Genomic DNA, 26,628 nt, shown 5'->3' with positions numbered 1-26,628 from the left:
ATTTAGGAGGAGATGCTTCTAAATAAATGACAGAAACACACATAAATCTGCCTGCCATGTTTAGGCTGCACCACCTTTGTAACATAGTCTACCCTGCACAAAGCAAAGATCCCATCTCCCTATAATATCATGCTTCATTTTTCACTTCAATCATGAGAAAACACCCGTGTGTTCCAGTATATTAGTTCCATCGAGATTGAAATACAGCTGGACAGCTATCCATTAAGCTAGCTAGCTCCCACAGCAAAGGACATCCAGTGCATTCCTGCCTCCAAAACAATATACACACTGTACTGGAAGAAATGGTGTAGCACTACACCAGAGAATCAGCATGCTAATATTGGTTGAACAGTAGGCCGTTGTCAGAGCTGCATAGTTATTACAGAGAAACAAAAGGCCCAGTGTCACTAAAATAACTCCTATAAGTATGGATTTTCAACCCAATGCACGGCGACACTTATCTGATTTGGGACCCGAGAGCTACGAGGCCGCTGTCTCTGGGTGCAGAGCAAGTGCTGGCTCTCTGGCGTAGGTTATGTCCAGGTTTACACTATGATTTGCTGCAATTTTAGATGGAATTACTTCTAAAACAATGCGTTTGTAGCGGCAACATCACCATAATAATCTCTCTTCACTTGGTCTGATGAGCTCTCCAGCTTGTTTTCCTTCCGGCGGACTTGCAAGTCATGTATCAAATGTGAGTGTCGATGAAGAGAAGATGCAAATATCACTCAGTTTGAAGAGAATGACACCAGCTTTTTGAGGTTCTTTGAGGAGGGGGGGGAGCCCTGAGGAGCCACTATTTGTCATACATGCATCGCTGCTCCAAATGCAAGGTTTTGTCAAAACACTTATGGAAAAAGTTCAACTTAGTTGTTCTTCTTTTATCTGAGGCGTTTACCCAGCAGCGAGGCTGGGCGATGATGAGGTGTACCTGTCGCCCACCAGATGGATGTCTGCAGCATTTCTTTCTACGTCATTAAGTTTTCAGAAGAGTTCTAAATGCACAATCAAAACTTTTTTTTTTTTTGTGGTGCATGTCAGCAAAGAAGAGATACATGCTGTTCTTGATTGTGCCGCGCCATTAGATGCTTCACTTGGTTAGTTCTCCGACAAAGGCCTAACAGCTCAAGACACAAAAAATTATTCATAAAACAAATTTGAAGACTGTTTTTTTTTCAGCTCCTTGTCTAATAAGACATAGTGATAAAATGGCATTAATAAAAAATCATCTAACAATACCTGTTACAGAGGCCGTTTCTTCAGCATAATCCCATGACCCAGATGGCTGCAGCAGCCCCGCCACATGCACTGCAATCCCGTATAAAGTACTTAGTGAATCTTGTCTGACTCATAATTTCATTCTTGTCAAGGTGAAAAAGCCTCCGAAAGAAGATTCAGCTTTTAGAGGCCACTCTGGGACACTTAAAGTCCCCATTGTAAACTAATTAGATTCTTTCTGGGTTAACAGCTGCTTCAAAGAACATGAACAATCCCATTCAAATACTTTCTATAAAGATTTTGTTTCTACAAAGCATAACTGCACAATTAAATTAATGAATACAATGTGGAAAAATAAGATGTCAAGTCACGTCTTGGCGAAAGGAGAAGAAGCTATTATTAAAGCCACTATGTGTAAAGTTTTTTTGTGATTATGTCATCTTTCATTCTAAAACTGAAACAATCCATCCAATCTGTGCAGCCCATGTGTTGCTTTTAGCTCACTTGTCTCACTGACCTTGAGCCAGATCTACGGGGGAAAAGGAATTGGACATAATAGCTTTAAATGAAAGTTTTGATAATGACTCCAAACTACATCATTAATCAAACAAGTTAGTTTCGCATTACATTAGACCTCTGTGCATGATGGGCCATTACACCTGCAGTGAAAGGTGAAAGGCATGCTCTCCTCTGGGCTTTAAAAACCCTTCAAAGTTGAGATGTAATAACAGTGAGTGGCTCTTTACTGCTAACTAGATGCTGGATTTCTCAATAATACTTTTTTTTGGGGGGGGGGGGTGTTTTGTGCACACTGTCAGCAGAGTTGCATTTTTTTTTTAGCTTCATTGGCTAAAAAACTTTTTACTAAAATAAAGTTTCAAAAAAAATCTCCAAAATACAAACCTTACTGTTGTGTTTTCAAGTTTCTCCCAGGAGTTTGTAGGCAGAGAGAATGACCTGCCAGTCATTGGAGAAGAAGCTGGCTCATGATCTAGGCACCCAACAGCGAGGCTCATTAGAGTCTCTGCATGTTCATTGTGTTTTGAGTGTTTCTGAAAGTGCTGATCTCCTGGGATTTTCATGCACAACAGTCTCTAGAGTTTTAACTCAGAATGGTGCCAAAAAACAAACAAACAAAAAAAAAACTTCCAATGAGCAGCAGCTCTGTGGACAGAAGCCCCTTGTTGATGAGAGAGGTCAGAGGAGAACAACCAAACTGGTTGGAGCCGACAGGAAGGCTACAGTAATTCAGATAACCACTGTATACAAGTGTGGCGAGCAGAAAAGCAGCCCAGAAAGCACAACATGTTGAACATTGAGGTTGATGGGCTACAACATCAGAGGAACACATCCTGTCAGCCAAAAACAGAAATTCTGAGGCTGCAATGGACACAGACTCACCGACACTGGAGCAGACAGTAGGGTCATAATTTGGCATCAAAAGCATGAATCCATGGACCTGACCTGCCTTGTGTGAACAGTCCAGGCTGGTGGTGGTTTAATAGTGTGGGGAATATTTTCTTGACCCACTTTGGGTCCCTTAATACCGATCATGCCACAGCCTGTCTTGAGTATCGGTGCTAACCATGTGCATCCTTTCTTGGCCACAGTTTACAATCTTCTAACCTCTTCCAGCCGGATATTGCTGCATGCGACAAAGCAAAACTCGACTCAATCTGTTTTCATTAACATGACAATGAGTTCAGTGAACTTCGGTGGCCTCACCAGATCTGAATCCAACAGAGCATCTTTAGGATGTGGTGGAACAGGAGATTCACAGCATGAATGTGCAGCTGATAAATCTGCACAGTCATGCTGTGAATCTCTTGTGGAATCCATGCCATGTAACACTGAGGCTGTTTTGAGAGCAAAGGGAGGCTCTACGCAGTTTAATTTGTTGTTCCCAATTAAGTGCTTGGTAAGTGTAATATTAGGGCTGTCACGATAGCGATCAGATTTTCACTTAACGATTTTCGTCACCAAAAGAATTCACAATATTATCTCATTATCTATAGAAAATCCATCTTTAGGTTCATGTTAATTGTGGGTTTGGTCTCTTTTTGGCAAATGAATTAAGACTCAAATACGAGTGTAGGGAGGTGGAGAGAGAGTCTGTGATCAGAAATGTACAAAAAAACAATTACATCTAATGGAGAGTGAGAAAGCAACCAAATGAAGTGACGGACAAAAGATCCACCAGGCCCAACATCTTCCATCATGATATTATTGTGTGTTATTAACACTATATCATTATTTCATTTTCTAAAAGTCACAGTTATCAACACCGGTGTATCGTGACACCCCCTGTGAATATGTGACATCACAATGTTGTTCCCTGTTTCGGAGAGGAGCCTCTGAGGCTGCTACAGCACAGAACAGAATAAATAAGAAAGCTGTGTTTTTCATTTGCCGACCCACGGGTCCTCTTAAATCATTTCCAACATCCATCACCTGATATTCCCCTTTCTGTGGCACCACTTGCCACTAGAATATACCAACACAAGACAAATTACACAGAGAGAAAGACATCCTGACATGGCTGAACTTTAACAGACCCTCACAGTACATAATACTCCAGTACAACACTGACTGCGTGTTCACCATGTTTGGCCAGAAAAAGGTTATGTATTGATGACTAACTTATTCATCAGCTGGCCCCCTGTATGCTCGTATTAAAGGTGCATTAAGTCAGGGCTTTAGCGTCCCAACACTCAAATTGAACATAATAAATGTGTGTAGGATTGAGAGGATTGTTGACCAGTGCCGATGAGTCAGTGGTTACTGGACCAGTGGAAAAACAAAAATCTTCCCCCAGATAGCGAATGACCAAGTGACTCAAACTCTGTCGTTTCCAAGCCTCAAACACATTTGACACAGTGATTTTATTACTGTTCTGGGATTTGCCATTATGTTATTTCCTTTTTGTGATATATACTGGATCTCTGTATAGGCGAAGATACGATCAATATCGGTGTCCATTACCACCCACCATACATGGTATTATAGCCATCAGTGTTGTTGATTAGCGTGCCAGAGGAAGTCCATTAAATAGAAAAAGACTATGTAACGATCCTTTATTTGCTGCTTATGATTGTGATCAGTTGTTTTAAAATTTTATTGTCTACTCTTTGTGTTATGTTTTGTCCACAAACCAAACATCCATTATGAAGATATAAAAATATTGTTATCTAATTGAATAAAGCAGCATGGTGTCTGTGTGAAAAAAAAAATCACAGGTGGGAGCCAAACGTGTCTGTGACAGATTATTAAATCGCTCTGCTTCAGCTACATAAGCAAAATGTGATCGAAAACAAGTGCACTACAGCTATTCTATTAAGTAAGTTTCCAGTTCACAGCTGTGCAAATCTTTATTAATTTCTCACGTGTATTGTTTTATAGGGAGAGGCAGGAAATTGCGACAGTATGCTACTGCATGACTGGTAGTAAGAACCGTAATTAATGAAATCTGACAAGCCCAGCACGACAGATAATGAAGCTGTGTTCTTGTTTGTTGGAGTTATTTCTGCCTTATGTAGAGGATATCGACATGTCCTCACAGAGCTGCCTGATTTCTACGGCTCACAATCATTTTCTATGATATAGCCACAGAAAATTCCTGCTCCTGTTATATACATTGCTTCTAGTTCAGCTGCTACAGTACAAGCTATAAAATGAACCTGATGAAACTGAGACTACAGTAAATCCTCTGAAGGATTTCTGAAACCTCTAGTTTCAGTGGCTGGGTCACTCAGTCCCTTTCCCTTTGGTTTAGTAACAACTGCCCTGAGTCAGGCAATCAGTCGGTATCTAGCGGATCTTAATAAAAACCCTCAGCACATCTAACCAAATTTTCACACTTTGACATTGTCCGTGATACTCAGCCAGACAACTTGGGCCAATCTTGTGGTGTCATTTGAAGTCACTTCTCAGCTATAAACTGTCAATTTCAATTTCTTATGATTGATCGTCAGTGTGTTTCCACTGGAAATATTGAAATTAGAGGTGAAATAAGCTTTTCATGTCGTACTTAATATTTCTTCATTGTTCTTTAAGTTGCTGCTGAGCAGAAGAGAAGGAGGCGGGAGGGATGAAAAGCAAAGCTGCAGGTCTCCTTTTTCCTGTGTGTAGTCCTTCATTACATTAGAAAGAACTCTTCTTCCTGCAGCTGCATGGCCATCACTGTTTGGGTACTGGTTATGCAAAACAACTTGTAAACAACACTAAGGGCCAATTATCCAGCAGGCTGACGCATAACCCTGCAGAGAGAAAGCAGGGGTCTGCTGAGACCATGCTGCATTCACTTTGGTGGCTCCTTTCATAAATACCGGATTTATTCATATATTGCAATCCCAAGATAATGAGTAGAGGACAAGAGAGAGGTCAGGATCTGCTGCACATGTCCTGTCAAATGTATTGTTCTGGAAACCTGCCTTTAACAGCGCCAAGAGACACTGACCTCGTTTAAAATATGTTTTCAGCTTCTGATATGATATAATGTGGACAAGACACTGTCGCAGGCTGAGGGTGACCAGACAATAGCCTGTTACCTCATCTTGATTAATTCGCCATGACAACTCCAAGGTGTTCCTATGACAACTGTAGCACCAGGATGGCCTGATAATTATGGTGAAATTATAGACCATCGATGTGCTGCCTCTGAGTCCCAGAACAGTTATCATCATCACCTCTGTCTCCTATATGATCTAGGTTAAATAGTTGAGTGAAGACACTAAAAACAGCCTGTCGGCTCTATTCAGTAGAGAAATTCAGTTTTCCTGGAAGGGAAAAGATCAGCATCTAGAAGGGAAGAGGTATGCAGGGAGTGGGCCTCAATCTCCTCATTTTTCCTCCTCTTCTGTGGTGTGAAGAGGATGTATAGCCTAGCATCTGGGACAACAACAAGGACTGTGGTGGGACCGAGGCACGGGAAGCATTCCTCTGAAAAAACAACCATCGCTATGTGGCCCCGGACCAAACCTCCCACCCGGGGCCGAAAAATCCTTCTGCCGCTGCATTCATGTTGGATCTGAAGCACCCACAAGCACTGGAGAAAAAGACGCTCTCTGTCTCTGAAACCCCATCTGGCATTCAGGACGTTAGTCCTCCAGAGATTTTTGTGGACGAGATAACAGCTACAGCAGAACCACTCCCTTCTTACAACCCAGGCCATGTTCATGACCTTTTAACTTCACTCTGAGCAGTGGCTTTAAACAGGGAAGGAATAAAGCTTCTCCCGCTGTGATGCTTCCAACGTTAAAGTAAAGACAAGATATCACTTTCTGGCATGTTGTAAACACTTTGATTTTCCAAAACTGCAGACAAGAGAACAGGCAGTAGCCACCTTTGGTTTGATCTTTGCTTGCTGTAAGTGTTGTAACACACATCAGTGTCAGAGCTGCAGCATTTATCCAAACAGCTGTTAGGCTAGAGGCTAACCTCGCAGCACTACCAAACATAATGAATGCCCTGGCCTGTCATTACTAACAGCTACTTACATCAAGTTGTTCACTGAAAAACAGCAGCTATTTCACTATTTTCTCTATTTTTTCTCTTTCTATGTTTTTCTTGACAGGAGTGAATCAAACATGTACAAGTTTTCTCACATCAATTTAAGTGAATGTGTCATTTCAAAGAGCTAAGTACAGACATATTGACTTTTTGTAAATTCCCTGCCATTGTTTGATAAGCTAATAAAATGCTGTTTCAGGGCTGCAACTAATGATTCTTTTTGTTTTTCATTAATCAGTCAATCACCTTTTGATCTCTCAAATGTCATAAATTAGTGCAATGCCTGTTATCATTTTAGCTGTTTGTTTGACCATCAGTAAAAAATTCAAAGATATTTAATTTACAATGATATAAAACAGAAAAAAACAGTACATTTGCAAATTTTAAAGGCTGGAACCTGCATGACACATAATTAAGCTATTATTAAACTATTAAATTTGTTGTTGATGTTGTTTTCTGATACTCTACGATCAATTAATTGATTTGAATTATTTAGTTTTAAACACAAGAGATATTCTCACAACTTTCTGGCACATCAGCACCGTATTATATTATGATTTGAGGTTAATCATATTTCTCTAGAAGCTCACTCATGAATCTTAATTTTGAATCTGTTCACTTCAGCCTGGTGTTTTAATACAGCACTATATCTCTGTCATGACAGGCGTGCTTGTGGAGTATGAGGTTTTCATTGGCAGCTGGTGTGAATGGGTGTCTCAAGTAGGACAGTGGGACAGCACAAGAAGAAGAACAGCTCTGAACGTCGCTTGATGCCATCGGCGTAGTGCTCGGGGACAATTTCTCACCCATGGAGACATGAGAGGTCAAAACACATTTAAACATGCACACACTTCAACATGGCAGAGGACATGACTAATGTCCTGAAGTCGAATGCCAGCTGGTTTGCTTGTGTCAGCGGCTTCGACTGAGACATTTCACTGCTCTTTCTTCTGCGTGGCCACTGGCATAAGAAACTTCGCGACAGCTTTAGGTTCCCAACACAACCTGAAAACATTCTGCTCTGTCAAGCACATAAGCCCTCACAACATTTTAAATGTTACAGCACATGTCGCTAAAACTAAGATGGCACACTCTTTTTGTGTAAATGCACCAACGGCAATTTTCATGCGCCATAAATTTTGTAAGAATCATCCATCAGAAAAAATGTTATCCTGATTTTTTTGCTAAATGGAACAGTATAGTCTGGGTTATGTGGTTGTTTATTGTTTTATAGTTTCTTTGAAACCAGTGCTTTAAGTTACCTCTCTTGCAGTAATTTAGTTTGTGTTTGAATTCAATACTAAAATTCCTTGGTTTTCCTCACACACTGTTTTGCCTCCTAATCTTTCTTTCCTCCCAGGACACTTTTTATATTTGTTACTTCCCCTCATCCCCTGCTTCCACATTGGGGAACGTAACAGAAAGGTACAAGTCATTGCGTGTTTTCACACTTCAGGAGACACCAAAGTGTCAATAAAGCAGTGATATGGGACAGCTCTATTTGCTGGTGGAGGAAGGATGGGAGGGGGATGCTGATACTCCAGGCTCAGTTCCCTCTGGCGCTGATATGAATCTTAGGCAATCTCATCACAAGACAACAGCTTTATGAACAGGTGTACTGATGAAGTATTGATCTTATTCACACTTGTTCTATCAAGTGTTTCATTTGAAATGTACTTCTGTTCATTCTTAAAGCATCAGAATGCTTTAACTGAAGTGTTTGTCTGATGGCTGAACAGTTGTTATAACTTTCTCAACCTCAGTCTGAAAAGCACACAGACTTGATGCAGCAGTGACTCCGACTCTGTCACTTTTCGCCCACACAAATGCAACACTTTAGACGCCTTCGGGGAAGCACTGTCTCAAAGTGTGCTCAGCTGTCTCCGTGTGATCCATTATGTCTCTGTGACGACAGACTTTTCACCTCGTCATAGAGTGTGGCTGCTTGTAACGGCTAGAAAAACACCTTCAGAAAACATTTCCTCTGAACTGAACTGGTTTGTTTCAAGCATGGTAGATGTTGACTGCTAGATCCAAATTTAATCTAGAGCGCGGTGGTAAACCGATAAACTAGTTCACCTAGATTCGCGTTCGCAGAGGTGACCCAGAAAGTCATTTAAAAACACTTACTGTTGTTTTCTAACCATCTGGATGAAAACATGTTTCATCCATTGAATGATTTTTTTGAACCATTTCTGAAGCTGTGACTCTTTTTCCCCACTCAAAAGAAAGAAAGATGACAGCCCTCTGGATACCTGGACAGGAAAGTCGTAACTTTGGAAAGAGGCTACAAATCATCATCAAATCTTCTCTGTTTGGCACCTGTCAGAGTGATCCCACGGATAAAAAGTGAGCAGTGGAGCAAAATCTGATGACAAGCACCCAATTGAGACACACTTGAGACAATCTTCTGCCAGGTGTGAGCTGTAACCTATCTCATCTGAATCTAGACACACTCTGGGTGTTTCTGGGTAAAACATATGACGTCTAAACAGAACCATAGATACTCATCCACAGCTGCACTTCCACTTTTAAGTAGAGTTTGTTGTGTTCCTCCGAGGGGAAGGACTCCACTTCATCTTGTCTGACATATGGGATGCAGTAGCTAGGGTAGTACTTTTGTACACTCTTGGGTTACCCATCATCCCCTCCCCTTGGACTCTTGTAGCCTCAGACCCAGCTGCTAACACTAACACACACACACACACACACACACACACACCCAGTGATTGTCCTGCCAGATGGTCAAGGCCAGATGACGTGGTCTACTGAACTCATGGCCGCACTGAGGCACAATCTCTTACAACATGGCACATAAACACACAGAGGCAAAATGCACAGAGACACGGTGTGTGTCCACATGAAATCGACCAGGAAAAACGGCAGACACGAGGGAATGAACATGCCTGAATAAACAGGGTTGCATTAAGAAAGTGTGTGCATGTAGCGCATGTTGTAGCTTTTGCATGTTTGAGTGGGTCTTGAGGTTAATTCATCCGTCTGACAGAGAAAAAAAAAAAAAAAAAAACCTGAAAGAAACGGAAAGATCAGAGGCGGGAAAGCGAGGTGAGAGGGGACAGAGAGGGAGAATCTGAACAATGGTGTCAAACCAAAGAACACTGGTCCAGTGATGGATGCTGCCCTTTAACAATCAGAGCTTTTGAGGGGGGAAGGAGAGGAGGCGCTTCATGTTGGCAGTGCCAGGGCCGGTACCAGCTAGCGTCAGCCTCCGCCACAGAGACAAATGACTGAGCCACTGCACTTTTATACCACTGACAAATGTGCAGCAGAGGACCAAACTCATACGTACGCTCTATACTGTGTTGAATGCTCAGTCAGCAGTGGTTACGTGTACAATATATACAGAGCGATGTGAACCAGCAAAACCCGCATGCAAAAAAAGCACCATTTCAGTGTAGATGCTAAATTAGTCAATGGGGTCTACCAATGGGGAAGGGAGGTAGAGAGAATATACAATAAGGAATTTCCCAACTCATATGCGCTAGTCAATTTAAATTAACAATAGAGCTCAGTGATGACTATGTAATTATGACCTATTTGAATAATTTACATATCTGTTCTTTAAAGCTGCTTTAATCAATATTGTTATATTAGCAATGGATCAAATGACTATAATGTGAAAGGTGTCGCTTGTAGAGGTGAACCCCCAGAGAGTTATCACCTGATTCAGCAGGGTGCTTCAGCTCTACAGAGCTTTTCAGTGTCTTTTAGCTCATTGTTTTGTTTTTTCAACTTGACGGCTTTGGTTTACTGTCACTGCACTCATCAGTGTCGTCTTCAGCAGCAGCAGGAAGATGTTTTCTGCCCTTGCTATAAGTAGTTATTGGATTGTGTAGTTACTTTAATTATTTTGGCAGCTGTAACAGTAAGGCTTGATGGATGGATATCAAGAGATAATCAGTCAGCAAAAAAGTCAACTTTGTGATAGAGAGAATGATGAATAAAAAATATATCACTGATTGAGTGTAATGCACACCATAATAAACAGGGTTCAGCTGCTCTAATGATGGCATGTCAGGGCAGAATATCTCTATAATCAAGCACATACATAAAAGATCACTGAACCATAGTTTAACGATTTTGAAATGATAGAAAACATTGCATCCTTTAATTACATTTTTAGATTTTGCTGTCAAATATGAACCTTAAATGATAACCTGCTCTCAAGCCAAAGTGTGAAATACCCACTGGAAGGCATCAAAAGATAAATCACAGCCTGGATTGGAGTGGAGCCTGAGGCATATAAAACTGTGTCTGAATCAAAGTCTTCACTGAAGTGTTTACACCTTATTTCTGCTGTTCCCACGTGGACAAAAATAATTTATTGCAGGTTTAATGATAGACTAATTAGCTGTGAAACGATAGGCAACACTTGTCTGATGGTCAACCACAAGTTGAACTGCATTTCTATCTGAACATCGACTGCAGGTTAGTGGCTAAAAAATGAAGCCAACAATGAAGTGCCAAAACCTGAATGACCTTGAATGACCTTGAATGACCACTTGAGGCTGGCTCCAAAAGCAAGTCAATCCCCGAACACTCCCATGTTAAAATTACCAAATTTACAGCAGAAACAAACAAAATATTTACAGCCTGGTACAAAAAATGGTTTTGGTCTCTAAGGCTAATTGGTCTTGGTCTCTTCATGATAACTGTACGGGGGGTGAATTTTTATATAATAAGGCTTGAAGTTCAGCTTAAATGAGGGCGTGGCCACAAACTGGCATTCAGCAAAGTCTCTGCTCCGCCTCTTTGCCCATTTTCTGATTGGCCAGGAGTTAGGTGGAGTCAGGCACTGTCAAGATGGCGACGGTGAGGCAGCCCACTCTGAGCTTCAAAACCGCTCTTCAGAAGGGTGACGTCACCCAGGCTACATCCATCTTCCTATACACTCTATGGATAAATGTGCTAAATGTAAAACACAATGACTTTCCTGTAGGTGGCATGTGCAAAACTGGGATGACGTTGAGAAGCAGCACTTAGTTACTATACACCTCAGAGCTTGCCCCGACTTTGACTTCCTTTAAATCTACATTTAAAACTGTCATGGTCTCTTTGCCTTTGACTGAGCATTTCAATTATAGATTTTAATGTATAATGCGGTATTTCCTTTTTATTGTATTTAATGCATTATGTAAAGCACTTTAATTTGCCTTTGTACACAAAATGTGTTCTACAAACAAGTTGGCCTTGCCTGAACAGCTGCCTCTTGTCAAGAATCTGCAGCCTGATGATCAATGAATTAGTGAGTGTGTGTCTGAGCTACAAGCCAGTTTCATAAAATAATTTCAAAGAGTAACTATTTTGGTTTTATTAGCTGTAAAGACAGCTAGTGGATCAAATGAGGCTATTTGTTTACAGCTGTAGGATATGTGTGTGATCAAGGGAGCTGTGTGTGCTGAAGCAAAAATCCATAATAGTTACTTGCTCTACTCTTTTATCCACTGAAAATATATTACATTCTGTGTTTACAGCAAAAACCGAGGCCAGCTGAATAAGGAAAAAAAATACAATCACACAGACAGAAGGAGATAGAGCTCTGCAGAGCAGATGAAGGACACGTCGGTAAATGAAAACCCAGCTATGTACATCACACACAATGCTGCACTAACGCCATCATCCACCTCTCCATCCTCATAAACTAAAGCAGATAGTAAACATCCACAAGATTTCACAGGGGAAAATATAATTTCCAAAGAGCATGTTTTGATTCTGTTTTCATTATGGGTTGATCTATATTTTCAGAAGCTTCTCTACAAAGTTAGTTATGAGCCGACAGAGCGGCTGGTGAGTGAAGAAGAGCACTCTGATGAACCCTGCCAGGCCTCGGCGCAAATCATTGCAATCTGAGGAAGCCTGTTCCACCCTTAAGATTTCAAGAGTAGCCAGTAGGTCCCAAATGCAATTAGAGGGGAAGCCTGTAGTGTATGAAATAAGTGATAACTGGCTCACACCAATATCATTCAATTTCCTTGATAGAAGCTCAAGTGTGACATTGAGAGGGGATGAATCCAAAATGAAAACTGATCTTCAGAGGACAGTCTCTTATCATGTTATGTCCATAGCTTTATCAGCTGCAAGCTTTTTTGGTTTTTCCATCAAATGCTGGTTTTTAAATGTTAAGCCTCTTTTAATTTAAGAAGACAATCCAATCCATCTGTTGTTGGCACCTGTTGTTCTTCACATACTATAGTTATCAGTATGTGAAGTTGTAATTATCTCATTATATCAAAGTCCATTTTTAAAACTATCTAGGAAAGTATTACCCATTTTTTTTTCCAACAATAGCCATTCAGAGTATTTGCATTCTGTAATTGTCTCTCTGTATAATACTTTTCATTGTTACTGGCGGAATCGGCCTTTTCCGTTCAAGATTCAAATTGGCTTTCACAGGAAACAATACATCCATTAGTGTAGTGGATGAGGAAGAGAGAAGCTGATGTGTGGATTTCACGCACTGCAGAAGTAACGTTCGACCATAAGGTCAATATTACTGTATCATTTGTGACTGTGGTCTTTGATACTTCCTTATTATAGCAGTGGTTTGTTTGGGTTAGCTGTAAACAGATACGCCACCTCCACCTTCCTTTGTTGCAACATGAGTCTTTTAAAACAAACTCTAATGTTTCATTTTCTCTGGTGTGTCATTTTTGAACACGCTTGCCATTAATTACAAAATCAAACAGGACTAACATCTTAAAGGTGCCTTGTCTAGTTTTCTTGAAAAGAAAAAAAGGTATGTTTAACATTCATTGTTACTGACCAAAGAGCATTGTGTGTATCCTTGAACTCTAACAAATGTGTCATATATATTTCTTTCCACATAAAGGATTCTAAATCCAGCATTGTTTACCATCTTTGCTAGCTTGTAATTCTCCTCTTCCTAATCTTCCAAATAGAAAAACAGCTCCATCACTACTGAAGGTCAACAACTACACAGGGAACCTTTAAAAAGGTACTATGTATAAACTGAGATTTCCATGTCATTTTTTATTATAAAGCAGATCTAGGTTCTACATTAATACTGAAGTGTCACCGCCCAGTCCACAGAGAAATTCACACAGCCCGTATTTACAACTGAGTCTTAAAACAAGCCAGCCTTGCAGGATTTGCTCTCTCTGAATGTTTACCTGAAATCTGCAACGTTTTTACTAAATCACTCAGAAAACAGTCAGCCAATCAGAAGAAAGTCTCAGAGCCTCTCTTCTGATTGGCTCACCAACCTGTCGTTACTAGAGCTGAAGGGAAAAGAGATACAAGAGATGTAAAGAGATGAGATGTAAAACTTCATTGGGGTGTGTTTTGGTTCTTAAAAGCACAAATATATCTCAAATAAAACACCCCAAAAATGTAATGTATGGTACCTTTAAGGATTATAAAAAGTACAAAGATCTTGCTTTATGAGTCTTTTCCAGGTTCTTGTTGTTGCAGTATTGTTGTTCTATTGTCTACAACTGTGTTTTTATCTTGTCTCACTGTGACACAGGGACTGGGTTTACAGTTAAGTTAAATCTAATTAAGTTCCATTGTATATTAGTTCAGAGTTAAATAACAATAAGATGGAGTATACAGTACATTGTATAACTATAATGGCTTTTCTGAAGAATTGCTTTAATAACTGCGCTCGTTTCAAGATATTAGAAGAAAGTTTATGAATCCAGTGAGAGAACAAAGAGAATTTAAATGCTCTGGTAATGATTATTTCAGACATGAAGACAAACAGAGATTGTAAAAGTGAGAAAAGGTTTAGGTATTAATGAGCTACGCAATGAAGTGTTAAAATGTTTAACACAAACATGTAGCATTTTCCCCTTGGTTCAGTTTGCTTATGCACAGAGAAACAGTCGAGTGAACCGAAATGCATCATTACAAACCACGTATGATCACTCCTCTCATTGGTCAGATTGTCTGGCTGGAGCAGGAAAGGAAACACAGGTTGCGGGAACTGTCGAGCTCAACACTTATGAGTCCCTGCTAATGGCTTCTGATGAAGTTCAGAACTCTTTGACACCTAAAAACGAACCACTCCAGAGCTCGATGCGATTGTTTTGGTCCGCACCCAAGGGCGATTACTGTTTCACAGCTGCCCAAACGAATTGTATCAAGGGGGAAAACGAACCAGGGTTCAGTTTAACCGAATTAAAAAGCACAGGTGTGAAAACATCACAAATCTTTAGAAAACAACAAGGTAAGTCCCATAAAAATATTTGGTCATTAGACTGTTAAGCAGAGGAAATAAATAGTACCCATCTATCATGAACACTCGAACATATAGATGATATAACTATAAGCCATTCAGCCTGTGCGATTTTGTTGTGTATTTTGTTTTTTTTTTTGTTTTTTTTTGTGTCTGAATAGTCCCAGCTCAGTTATTCACATGCATCCTTCATTCATTAAGTCCTAGGTGGTGCCCCAAGCTGCTTATACCCAGAGAATATTACTATATCAACTTTCCCAGCAGCCTTATCAAACAGTGTTCAGCAGAAAGCAGAATTAGATCTTCACAGACAGCGTGTCGTTCCTTTTCACAGACACTGATATGAAGATGAGGAAGAAGCCCTAAAGGCTCACTCAGGAGTAGTCTCTTCCTCACTGAATGCAGTTGACTCTGGTCTCCTGCTCTCCTCTATCTTTCTAATACTCGATACAAGGAGGATTTAACTTGTTTTTAAAGCCTTTATGTGCTAGATGTATTCTTAGATTAAAGAATACATATATAAGAATAGTTAGAAATACACTTCTCTGTTGCTACTAAATTGCCAAAGCTCTCAGACTTTGGAAACATTATTTTCTATATAACCGAATCTTTTGCATGAGAACAGATTGACCTTGAATGTAAGAGCTTGATTAGCGTGTATTAATTCATCTTAAATCTTCTTCATGAGTGTGGGTGCAGGGGGGAGACTGGCGCACAAACTCAAACTAATTACAAAGACAAGACAATCTTTTCAAGCCAATTGCTTCAGAGAAAGAACCAAAATCCTCTTGTAACCTTGATTTCACTTTGTATGCACCTAACAGCCTTACAGCAAAAAGGTGGTGAGTCTCTGTGCTTGAATGTTTAATACAACCATATCAGTGTTTTCGCAAGTTGTAACTAGACAGATAGTGGATTTTTAAAGGCTGATATAATAACAGCAGGAAAAAGCTGATAGCCCAATAATCAGCAAATACCCCCACGCTGACATAGCTATTAGCTATATTTTTTATTTTAACTGCATTTAATTGCTATTAAGTGAAAGAAAGAAGAAAGAAGAAAGAAATGATATTGCAGTTGTTTTCTTATGATTGCTGTTGAAATAAAACCTTTCAGATGAAATAAAAGTTTCCTAAAGTTGGAAACAAATGTATCATCACAGATGCTTTCTGGATAACTAGGTCTCTATTTGGGGGAAAATGCAAGTGTTGTGCCTACCGTACCGTTATTATAGTAACCATGGCAGCGTCGGATACGCCACATATGCGGCCTTAGGGGCGCTATTTCAAGAGACACTCCTATGGGTTGTATCAGAGGACTGAAAAAACAACCCATATGGTTGTTTAGGTCGGAGGACTTGATGCTTATTATTCATGACGTGCTTTACCTCTGCGGTGTGATTTGGTGGATTACATTGGAAAATGTTGTATTTACGATGCTATTCTGCACTGGCCAGGATTACTTTTGTTGCACATCCTGTTACATTGTTAAATGCCACTCTTACAAACCATTAATGTTCGTTTCATATTCCTGGGTTAAAGAGGATCCTAAAGTATCCGATTTCGTTTCATGAATGGATAGTTAGGCTTCTGGATTATTTGGAAGACAGAATGCCAAATTGCTAGGTAAAGTAACATTTGAATAATTTCTTTTTTGCCTATATTGTAACATAGACAAAGAGTTGATAGTGTTGTGTCATATATTCGAGAGATAACTTTTTGAGAGAAATAAACTGAAAATGGGTAACATTTGACACGACTGCCACTTGTCAGCCTTGCTGTATCAGCTGTTCCAACGTTTACCCCGCGGCCCAAAAGATTTAGCTCACATTTTCTAACCCTATCCCCAGAATAATGTGTTGAAATTATGTCATCTGATGTCATCTACATTGAAAACGTTATTTAAAGTCTGTTGCACATGTATGGCCGTGCACTGTGTCACCACTCCGCCCCCTTCTCTTGCTCTGATAAAGTACGAATGCAATGCCATTTCACGGCGTCTTTACGAGTAGTGTAGATTATTAGGCGTTATCAGGAGTTACCACGTAAACCGATACTTTGAGCAAAAGTGGCCCTCAAATATCTTGTGCTACAATTTACTTTAATCCCTACATAAATCAATCAATGCTTTCTTGAGAATTTGGTATGAAACCAGCATTAACAATTTTAATCCAAAAAAAGTGTCGAGCCAATTTTTTGTTGTCTTGAGTTGTTCTGAAAGAGGATTATTAATCCCCACTGACCGCCTAGAAAACATGTGAGATGAATTTCACTTAACGCTTGATTTTTATCTCCAGTACACTGATTGACAGGGACTTTATAGATTCAGAAAAAAGCAAACTGCTAACGGAACATCTTATATGAAAAAACTTGTTCATCCCATTAACTTAAATGTTTTATAGGAATGGGCTAAGACATACAAAACCATCTGCCCTTTTCATCTACCTTGCACTAAGATCTCTGGTCAGGCAACCACCAAGTCCATCCCACTTTTCTCTGGCCCTCCTGAGTTTCTATCCACAACTGCTGGTCATTTCTCCCCAGTTCACCCTGTGATGATGAAGAAACACTGACCCAGACAGAGTTAGGACGGAACAGGCAGACAGACAGATAGAGGGGGTCTGTTTTGCCGAGTGGGGGCCTGTGGCAGGTAATGGAGCCATAATGGGCTTTTAACAGCCGCACAGCTGATGGTGGTGTTTGCCCTTCAGTGGAAAAGCACTGCAAACAGGAAGTGCTGCATGGAGACATCCCCAGACACTGGACAGGCCAGGATGAATCATGACGCCTGCTGATGACAACCACACCAAAACAGGCTCCAATAAAGCACTGCTAACCTGCCCGTCATAAACCACTCACACTGTGTCTATTTGATGGAAATTCCTTTTATTTTCTTTTGCTCGCACCCTGAATCAACCTAATGGCGCTAAATTAGTTCAGCCTTGGTGCACAGGTGAGAGGAAGGCTTTAAATGTCTCCAAACAGCGATGTTCCCTCAGAATGACTTAGAAAACTGAAAAGAAAATGGGATTTTTACACACTATCTGAGAGCGGTGCTGACTGAGCAAAGAACCAGTTAAACATTAAACATCAAAGTGGAATCTACACATGAACACCAAGATATTTTTGAAGCAGCTGTGTGACCAGTAACTATCAGACCAAATACACACTATAACAGCTTTGATCTCCATTCTCCATTTACCAGATTAACCAAACTAAGCACCACGATCATTATATTGCTTAATGGTGTAGGTATAACTCAATAATATTCACTCTGAAGCAAACTTCTTAGAAAACCTGAATGATGAACACTGTTCATCAGATCATGTCTAAGGCTGCTGCTTACCTCCCATTTGAGAGAGATCGCCTCTTAAACCTGCATCCTAATTCATTTGTGTTTTCATCATGAGCTGCCAGAAGCATCTGTGTGAGGATACTGAGGTTAAACAAGAGACTAGTGTAAGAAAATTACAGCGAATCATCACAGATGAACTAAAGATGAAGCCAGAAAAAATGACTTTAGCAATAAACAACCCCGGTTACTAGTACAGTAAAGCTACTATATGTCAGATCATTTCATGTCTCTGGATACTACGTGGTCCCCAAAGACGGATGAAGCTGTGTGTTGTGTGGGTGGCTGCTTTGAAATATCACTTGTGTCAGTGGTGAATCCTCTAAGTCTGCTCCATGCTGATCAATGACAAGTGTTTAACACAAGGGACATTAATTAGCTGCGGGAGAAGGAGCGTATTGAGTGGCTAAAAGATCAATCTGACGAAGTCTCTGCAAGGTACAACTTTGCTGCTGATAATAAAGAATCAGTGAGAACAGCGAGAGAGAGTGTTGGCTCTCTGGTAGTGTGCACCTCCCTCGGCACAAGGAGGCATGATTACACACTCAACCAAGCTGCCATGACACAGCATCTGCATGGACACACACAAATTCAATCATGAATACATGCTCTTACACACGCATGGAGAAACGCAGTTAGGCTGATGAATTGATTTTGCATAATATTAGGTCAATATTGACCTTTCTTTGAAAATCAGTTGGTTAGTGCCCATCATCCTCTAACACAGTATGAATGATTTTTGATTTGTTGTATAATCAACCAGCACTGCTCTGACTGTCTGACTCTGACTTGTTTCAACAGGATGACAACCTGAAAAAAATTACAGTGGCTTTTTACTAATGTCCTAATGTCCAGGCTTCTTTTTCACTTCAACCTTTTATTACATATGGCTTGTTTTTATAGAGTGAAATTGACTAATTTAGTAAAAAAAAAAGAAAAATGTGTGGTGGTATTTTCATAAATGTTGCTGGTAAGTCATGCTTATATATATATATATATATATATAAAACTGACCACCCACAACATTGTCTTCACTTTAGTTACTAGACCCAATGTTAGCATAGCATATTGCCAGGACTAGCTAGAGTTGTGAGACTTGAGCTTGGAATTACCATGCTTTAAAGGTAATAAGCTCAAAACAAAATTAACTACAGCTACAGCGGAGTGAATTTGCTAATTGCCCACAAAAATCAACAGTTGCTGAGTAATTTCTTAACAATGTAAAGATTACACTCTTTTGAAATACAATTTCAATTTAGTTTTTTTAATTGATTTAATAGGGACTTTCAACTCTTGTCCTGCACTTTAGATGTTTGAAAATGATTCAGCCTTTAGCCATAGTAGAAGTCGTAGTAATAATGGTAACAGCTGTAGTATTGGTGGACATAGTGGTAACAAAAGGACAGAGAGAAAATATAATTTTTATGTGTCTCACATGGAGGACTATGAATCTTCCTAATATCATCTCTGGGATTTCAGTGAAGACATTTTATCGGCCAGTAAGGTTCAGTAAAGAACAGAGGTCTAGAAGAAGAGAATCATTTAATGCTCTGGATGTTTCAACCCTCAAAATGGCTGTTGAAAGATATTATTATTATATTATTATATTATAATTATAATATTTGATAGGAGGGGTTAATCCAAAACTGGTATGGCATCAGCCGTTAACAACTCAACTCGCTGTCCTTTAAGAAACGCACACTCAAAGACGCTGATACAATCAATCTATTATCTCTTGTGCTACTGTAGTCAGTTCACATGGCCAGATCGTTCCCCTCTCTTGCATTTCACCTCAGCTCACCCTGAAAACAATCGAGACTGACACAGAGGCAAGAAAACAATCTGCACTTGTCTTCTGTCCCACTATCTCTTGAACACTTGGTCTTCCTCTGACAAACGTGGTCAACATCTAGAGGGTTTTATTCTTTTGAAAAATGAACAACCAGCTTTCCCTCTCCCAAACTTCTGCATTTCCTGATTACTTGGTGTGATTACTCTTTCGGCATGCCTCCAAGTCCAACCAGGCAGCTATGAGAAGCCAACACATTATAAGTCTGCAGATGATGTTTGGCTCAGGGTGTATGGCCACAGAACATATTGTGCGTGAGGAAAAAAAGAATAATTTCTTTCACCCGGCGAAGCTCCTGAGGCAGCATCTTCACTCAGCTCCCATCATCAAAGTTGACAAGAGCCAACAGAAGCATCAGAGACACTAACGGTTTCATTCACAAGAGAAAAAAAGACATTGAGGATGTTGATTTCAAGGGTGAGGTCTTAAGTAAATTTAAGCTACTTGCTGCCTTTACATAGCTATTATGCATGCAGTGTGTTTAAGTTACAGTATACAGTATATCCCAGCGGAATCTGCTTTGTTGTTGATTGGATTTTAATCAGAGCTGTTGCCTCATTTAAAAAAAAGAAGAATTCAGCAAATTTGCACAAGCAATTGTAATTTTCTTCCGGCCTCTGGGATAATCACCCCATTTTGTAAAAGACTCTAGCGTTGACAACATACAGCTCAGTGCCAACCTAAAGATGCCGTCCGTTGTGCATCAGACTCTGCCCTCATCTGCTGAGCTGGAGTATTACAAAAGAACTTTTTAACTCCTGTCCCTCCAACACCAAACACGTCACAATGAATGTGGCTGAGGGAAAACTTCTCAAAGAGCAAACCTGAGAGAAATGAAACTCTGGGGAGCATGCTACCCTGACCTATGAGATTTTCTCATTATGAGGAATAGTTGACTTCCACAAACTAAGTTTCATTCATCATTGGAAAGTGCCAACTTTTCACCAGCCAGACTGCTCAGTGCAAACAAATGTCACGCTGCAGGATTAGCACCTTCTAAGCCTAGCATTGTGAAGCAGCAGCCTTTCATTGTTGCCATAAAACAGATATTGAGTCAAGATAGCTGGGTTAAAGGAGCCACTGTGTCGATGTGGATTTAAAGCTGTCGTTTCAGGTAGCACATTTCAGTGCTTTATGACGAAGGACTGCCTGAGAAAATAGCAAAAACATTTTTTGAACCAGCTATGAATAATTATAATCAGTCAATTGTCACCATCATTAAGTGACAGTGTTAATGACTGTATATTTATATTCATTGTACACCAATGTCCTTCTGCGCTAGCCCACATTCGCTGATTACATACACGTCCTAGAAGCTGCTAAGGCTTTTACTGGAGCGGTTCTAACAAAACAGCATCCTGACAACTGAAGAATAGCCACTTTTAGCAGTAGAAGAGATTAGAGATGTTCTGATACCATTTTTTCCTCAACAATACTGATTCTGATACCAGAACGGGTACTGATCAGACACCAATTGCATTAAAAAATAAAATGTAACAGCTCTATACTACTAACCCTGTTTGGATGTGATNTTAAAAAAAAGAAGAATTCAGCAAATTTGCACAAGCAATTGTAATTTTCTTCCGGCCTCTGGGATAATCACCCCATTTTGTAAAAGACTCTAGCGTTGACAACATACAGCTCAGTGCCAACCTAAAGATGCCGTCCGTTGTGCATCAGACTCTGCCCTCATCTGCTGAGCTGGAGTATTACAAAAGAACTTTTTAACTCCTGTCCCTCCAACACCAAACACGTCACAATGAATGTGGCTGAGGGAAAACTTCTCAAAGAGCAAACCTGAGAGAAATGAAACTCTGGGGAGCATGCTACCCTGACCTATGAGATTTTCTCATTATGAGGAATAGTTGACTTCCACAAACTAAGTTTCATTCATCATTGGAAAGTGCCAACTTTTCACCAGCCAGACTGCTCAGTGCAAACAAATGTCACGCTGCAGGATTAGCACCTTCTGAGCCTAGCATTGTGAAGCAGCAGCCTTTCATTGTTGCCATAAAACAGATATTGAGTCAAGATAGCTGGGTTAAAGGAGCCACTGTGTCGATGTGGATTTAAAGCTGTCGTTTCAGGTAGCACATTTCAGTGCTTTATGACTAAGGACTGCCTGAGAAAATAGCAAAAACATTTTTTGAAACAGCTATGAATAATTCTAATCAGTCAATTGTCACCATCATTAAATGACAGTGTTAATGACTGTATATTTATATTCATTGTACACCAATGTCCTTCTGCGCTAGCCCACATTCGCTGATTACATACACGTCCTAGAAGCTGCTAAGGCTTTTACAGGAGCGGTTCAAACAAAACAGCATCCTGACAGCTGAAGAATAGTCACTTTTAGCAGTAGAAGAGATTAGAGATGTTCTGATACCATTTTTTCCTCAACAATACTGATTCTGATACCAGAACGGGTACTGATCAGACACCAATTGCATTAAAAAATAAAATGTAACAGCTCTATACTACTAACCCTGTTTGGATGTGATATTATTGCCGTCATTGTTGAATAGCGTTGCTCAAGTTAAACCCTTTGTAAAACATGAACAGATACATGAACGCCATAGAATTCTTTTTTACACACTGGCTATTAGTGACCTCTGCTAACAGCTAACGCTATTTACCAGAAATCAATTTTTCTTTACTGCTCTTTCACAGTAGTTGCGAGTGGCTGGCAGTGGAAGGCTGCAGTTTTAGAGCGGCGAAGAAGAATTGATTTCTGGAAAAACTTCTTTTCTATATGGGTGTGAAAGTATACAGTTTATAAATGCATTATGTGGTGTGGGATTGGCATTACCGAGACTAGTATCATGATCGGAACAACTCTAGAAGAGTGTCTGTTAATGGTGGCCGGGATTCTGAGGTGGAACACGTTCCTTAGTCTGCTCAACAGTGGAGGATTTGTCTGATTATGCTCACTACTAACTCTCTTTGATTCATTATTTAAAGCATAAAAACAGATTACAAAGTGCATGTAAAATCAAATTCAAGATGTGTTTTAACCTCTTACCAAAGACTTCATCCTGTGATTCAGGTTCTGCTGCTGCTTCTGCTGCTGTTTGCGCTGCTTTGGGTTCGGGTGACGAAGCCTTTAATAGGAGCACAAAAACAGATTAAAGAGGTGAGGCGCTGAGGTACCATGGCAACAATGCACAGACAGAGACCAACAGAGAGAGAAAGATAGCAAGAGAGAGAGAGAGAGAGAGAAAGAGAGATCGTTACACCCATTTAGGCTTTTGGTCTTTATAATCACAGCAGCATTATTCTCAGACCTGTTCATTTAATATTCAAAAGAAGCTGCTGCAAATTTTGAATCACGTACTACACATACTGAGATTTGCCCATTTCCGAGTCCACTTCTAAACTGTATGTTTCATCAGGATCAGGAAAGGGCTCCATATGCTACCATTTATTTATTCAAATTTCACATGGTTGCATTTGTGCAAGTGCATGATGATCATTAGGCTGTTTTGGTCCCCCTCCGGCACAGGTACTGCTTTAGCCATGGTGGTTTTCTTCTTTGCTGGCTGAGTCGGTCTCTCCCCACCTGAGCTCTCCCTGACTGCACTTTGATGTGCACTGATGACGAAACGCACAAAACAATCCATTAAGCTCTTACTGTGTTAAAAAGACAAAGCGGTCTATAGGTGATTATTTAAACCAACAAAGTGAGGAGAGAGAGGAGGATGCATCAGCAATTAACGTGTTTCATATTCCTCAAAAGGATAGCTCTGTGTCAGAATGAAGCAAAAACATAATCAGAAAACAGACGAGGAGGTAGTTGAAAAGTAACAATCTGCCAATCTGCAGGTAAATTCATTCGTAACATTGCCATCCTGATCCCTTGAGGTGAAAAGGCTACTGTTAAGAATCTGCAGAGGATAGTCAAACTAGATGACAGCTGTTGTCTGTTCTGAGACTGACTAGTTCCTTGTATCAGGTGAGAGGTGAATCTCTCCTTCAGGGACTGATTTGAAGCAAACTCTGAGATTTAATTAAAATGTTTTGCTTCATGATCGCACCTGTTTAAAATCCCATTAATTGACAGTAAAAAAAAAAGCAAAAGTCAGTAAGCACCAATAACCATCATTAATCGTCAGTTCATTCTTTTACCCGTTCAGTGAAACATTTCAAAAGTTTCTTAAGCTGTTGTCACTAAAGCCAGCTGCAGGAGAAGAGAGGGGAACCTGGGCGCTTGACATACGGTATAATAAAACAAGACGGAACTAATTAAAAAACTGAAATTGTCAAAAAACTCGAAGCGGATCAACAACTTGAGATGACCAGATGTTTGATGTGTCATATGTGCCCTGTAAAGTTTTGACAACAGTGTGATGTTACATTGGTTGACCCAGAATATCTTGGAAACATAGTGAGTAAATGACATAATTACCTGTTACAACAACAATTAAATAATTAAAATAACATATTTCTGTCTTATCAAGCTTTTCCGATGTGTGTAAGAATTGATTCTGCAACTCTGCTCCAACTGCCAGATCTGCTCAGATTCAGGGTTAGGGTTAAGTCATAACTTCAACATTATGCAAGCAAATTGTTATACCCACCTGTACTAGCATTTGTGAGTCACTGGGTCATTTATTTTCTATACCAATTGGCACTAAAACTAACAACCTGTGCCATGTTTATTTCTCTGGCAGCCATTCATCACAAGTTAGATTCTGTAACTTGTTTCTATTTAGTGGCTCCGTGTGAACTAAATATTTGCATTTGCTAATCCTCAAATTTGATAAAATCCTCTTTACAATCTTTAAAATCCGGTTTACACTTTCGAGTGGGTTTGGCAGCATGGGGAATCAACGCAGGCACGGTGTGCACGTGGCTCATCATAACATGAGCAAGTAGACAAGTGCAAATGTGACAAAGTCCTGTGGACAAGTGTGGTGAGCAAGCGCTTACCAATACAAATCATGTAGATACAAATAAATGTATGTCTTGAAACTGAGTGCAGCTTGTGCAACCTACTTCTGAACAAACCCGAACATTTTAACAATCTGGCAACACTACCCTCATCTCTTAACTTTTAATCCTCCTCGCAAACTGAAGAAAAAAAACATATTCGTCAAATTTCTTTTGACTTAAAGATCATTGAAAATCTAGTTTTTCTTACTATGAGTGATGAGGTCCTACACGAACACACCATTTTCTGCCAAAGTTTGTTATAAGAGTTTTGGTTATTTCAATTAACAGATTTACTGCATTTTTTAGTTGTCTCTGCTTTGAAGAAGGCGGAGCTCAGTTAAACCTGCACCAATCAGGATCTAGCAACATCTGAATCACAATCTGATGACATTTTCTGGGGTTGTGTGACCAGTCGATCGCATCGCAATCAAAGTTCTTATTTTGTCATGAATCACATTGAATTTTATAAAGAAAAAAATGACATGAAACCCATTTTTCAGGGATTTACCCTACATCAGCCATTAAAAATGATTATTAAATTAAGGTTCATTTTACATGTATAAAAGCTTTAATTACTCCAGTGTATAACAAAAAAAAAGGCTGTTATTGCAGAGAGAAAGAAAAATCAATGCAGATTAAGAAGGTGCACATGAATTTCTGATAAAACTTACACTGTCATTATCACTGTATTCCTGCAGTTTGGCACATTAGCATTTTCTCCAGCATTAAAGCGCTCAGCATCCAACCTTTGTTGGATTTTGTCCATGCACTCCCACATGCATAGACACAGCTGTCTTACTGTATCTTCTTTTTCAGCCACACACTTTTCCGAAGCGTAAAAAATTTTCAGTACAAATAACAAATCCACATTTCAGGAGCTGAACTGATGGTGACTGGGTTGAATTGATATCTTTGGATGCTGAGGCGACTCATAGAATTGCTGGAAATGGAGCTTTTGGGTAAAGCCTTTTTAATAAACAAACTATTTGTACCTTGACATAAGTGAAACAGCATTGCAGACAAGCATTTTGGAAATATGGTAAACAAAACTAAGGATAAATAACAATTTGTATCCATATACAGTATATCATACACCTTTTAGTCTGCTGCAACCAAAATTATTACACTATTTTCCTCCATGGTATCTGGACTTCATTATTGGCAAATGGGGCGATAGCAGTAAATGGAGGAGAAAAAAAACGTGGGCAATTTTTCCCAAGTGAACCAGAGCAGTAGCTCGATGCCGTCCTTGGGCAGCAGCTGTCAGCATGACTTCACACCTACTCGTCACTGGTGGCTTATTAAATATAGCTCTAGTTGAGCAGAGCTTCTATAGTGGCTGGTGCTGGAGACAGTGACCTTGAGGCTGGAAAGGAGATCAGGAAAGCCGCTCAATTAGGATCACACTTGTCAATTATTCATGTATTCCTGAGAGCCTAATGGTATTTTAGATTTCCGATTTTTGCCATATTTATATGAATTATGGAACACAATAACAAAAATGTACCCATTTTACCCCATCATTACAACCTCCCTAATGTGGAGG

General features: G+C 39.9%; 1 protein-coding gene across 1 annotated transcript in view; it reads right to left on the bottom strand.

Annotated features, from left to right (window-relative positions):
• Positions 1–26,628, bottom strand: part of mbp (myelin basic protein) — a 66,593-nt gene that overhangs the window by 17,398 nt on the left and 22,567 nt on the right. Inside the window, 1 exon segment of the mRNA XM_022753253.1 lies at positions 23,173–23,251. Coding sequence (XP_022608974.1) covers positions 23,173–23,251 — 79 coding nt within the window.

This window comes from Seriola dumerili, unplaced genomic scaffold, assembly GCF_002260705.1.
Source record: "Seriola dumerili isolate Sdu_G_001 unplaced genomic scaffold, Sdu_1.0 BDQW01000191.1, whole genome shotgun sequence".
NCBI lineage: Eukaryota > Metazoa > Chordata > Actinopteri > Carangiformes > Carangidae > Seriola > Seriola dumerili.
The sequence above is the reverse complement of the archived record's forward strand: the minus strand, read 5'-3'. Positions and strand labels throughout refer to the sequence as shown.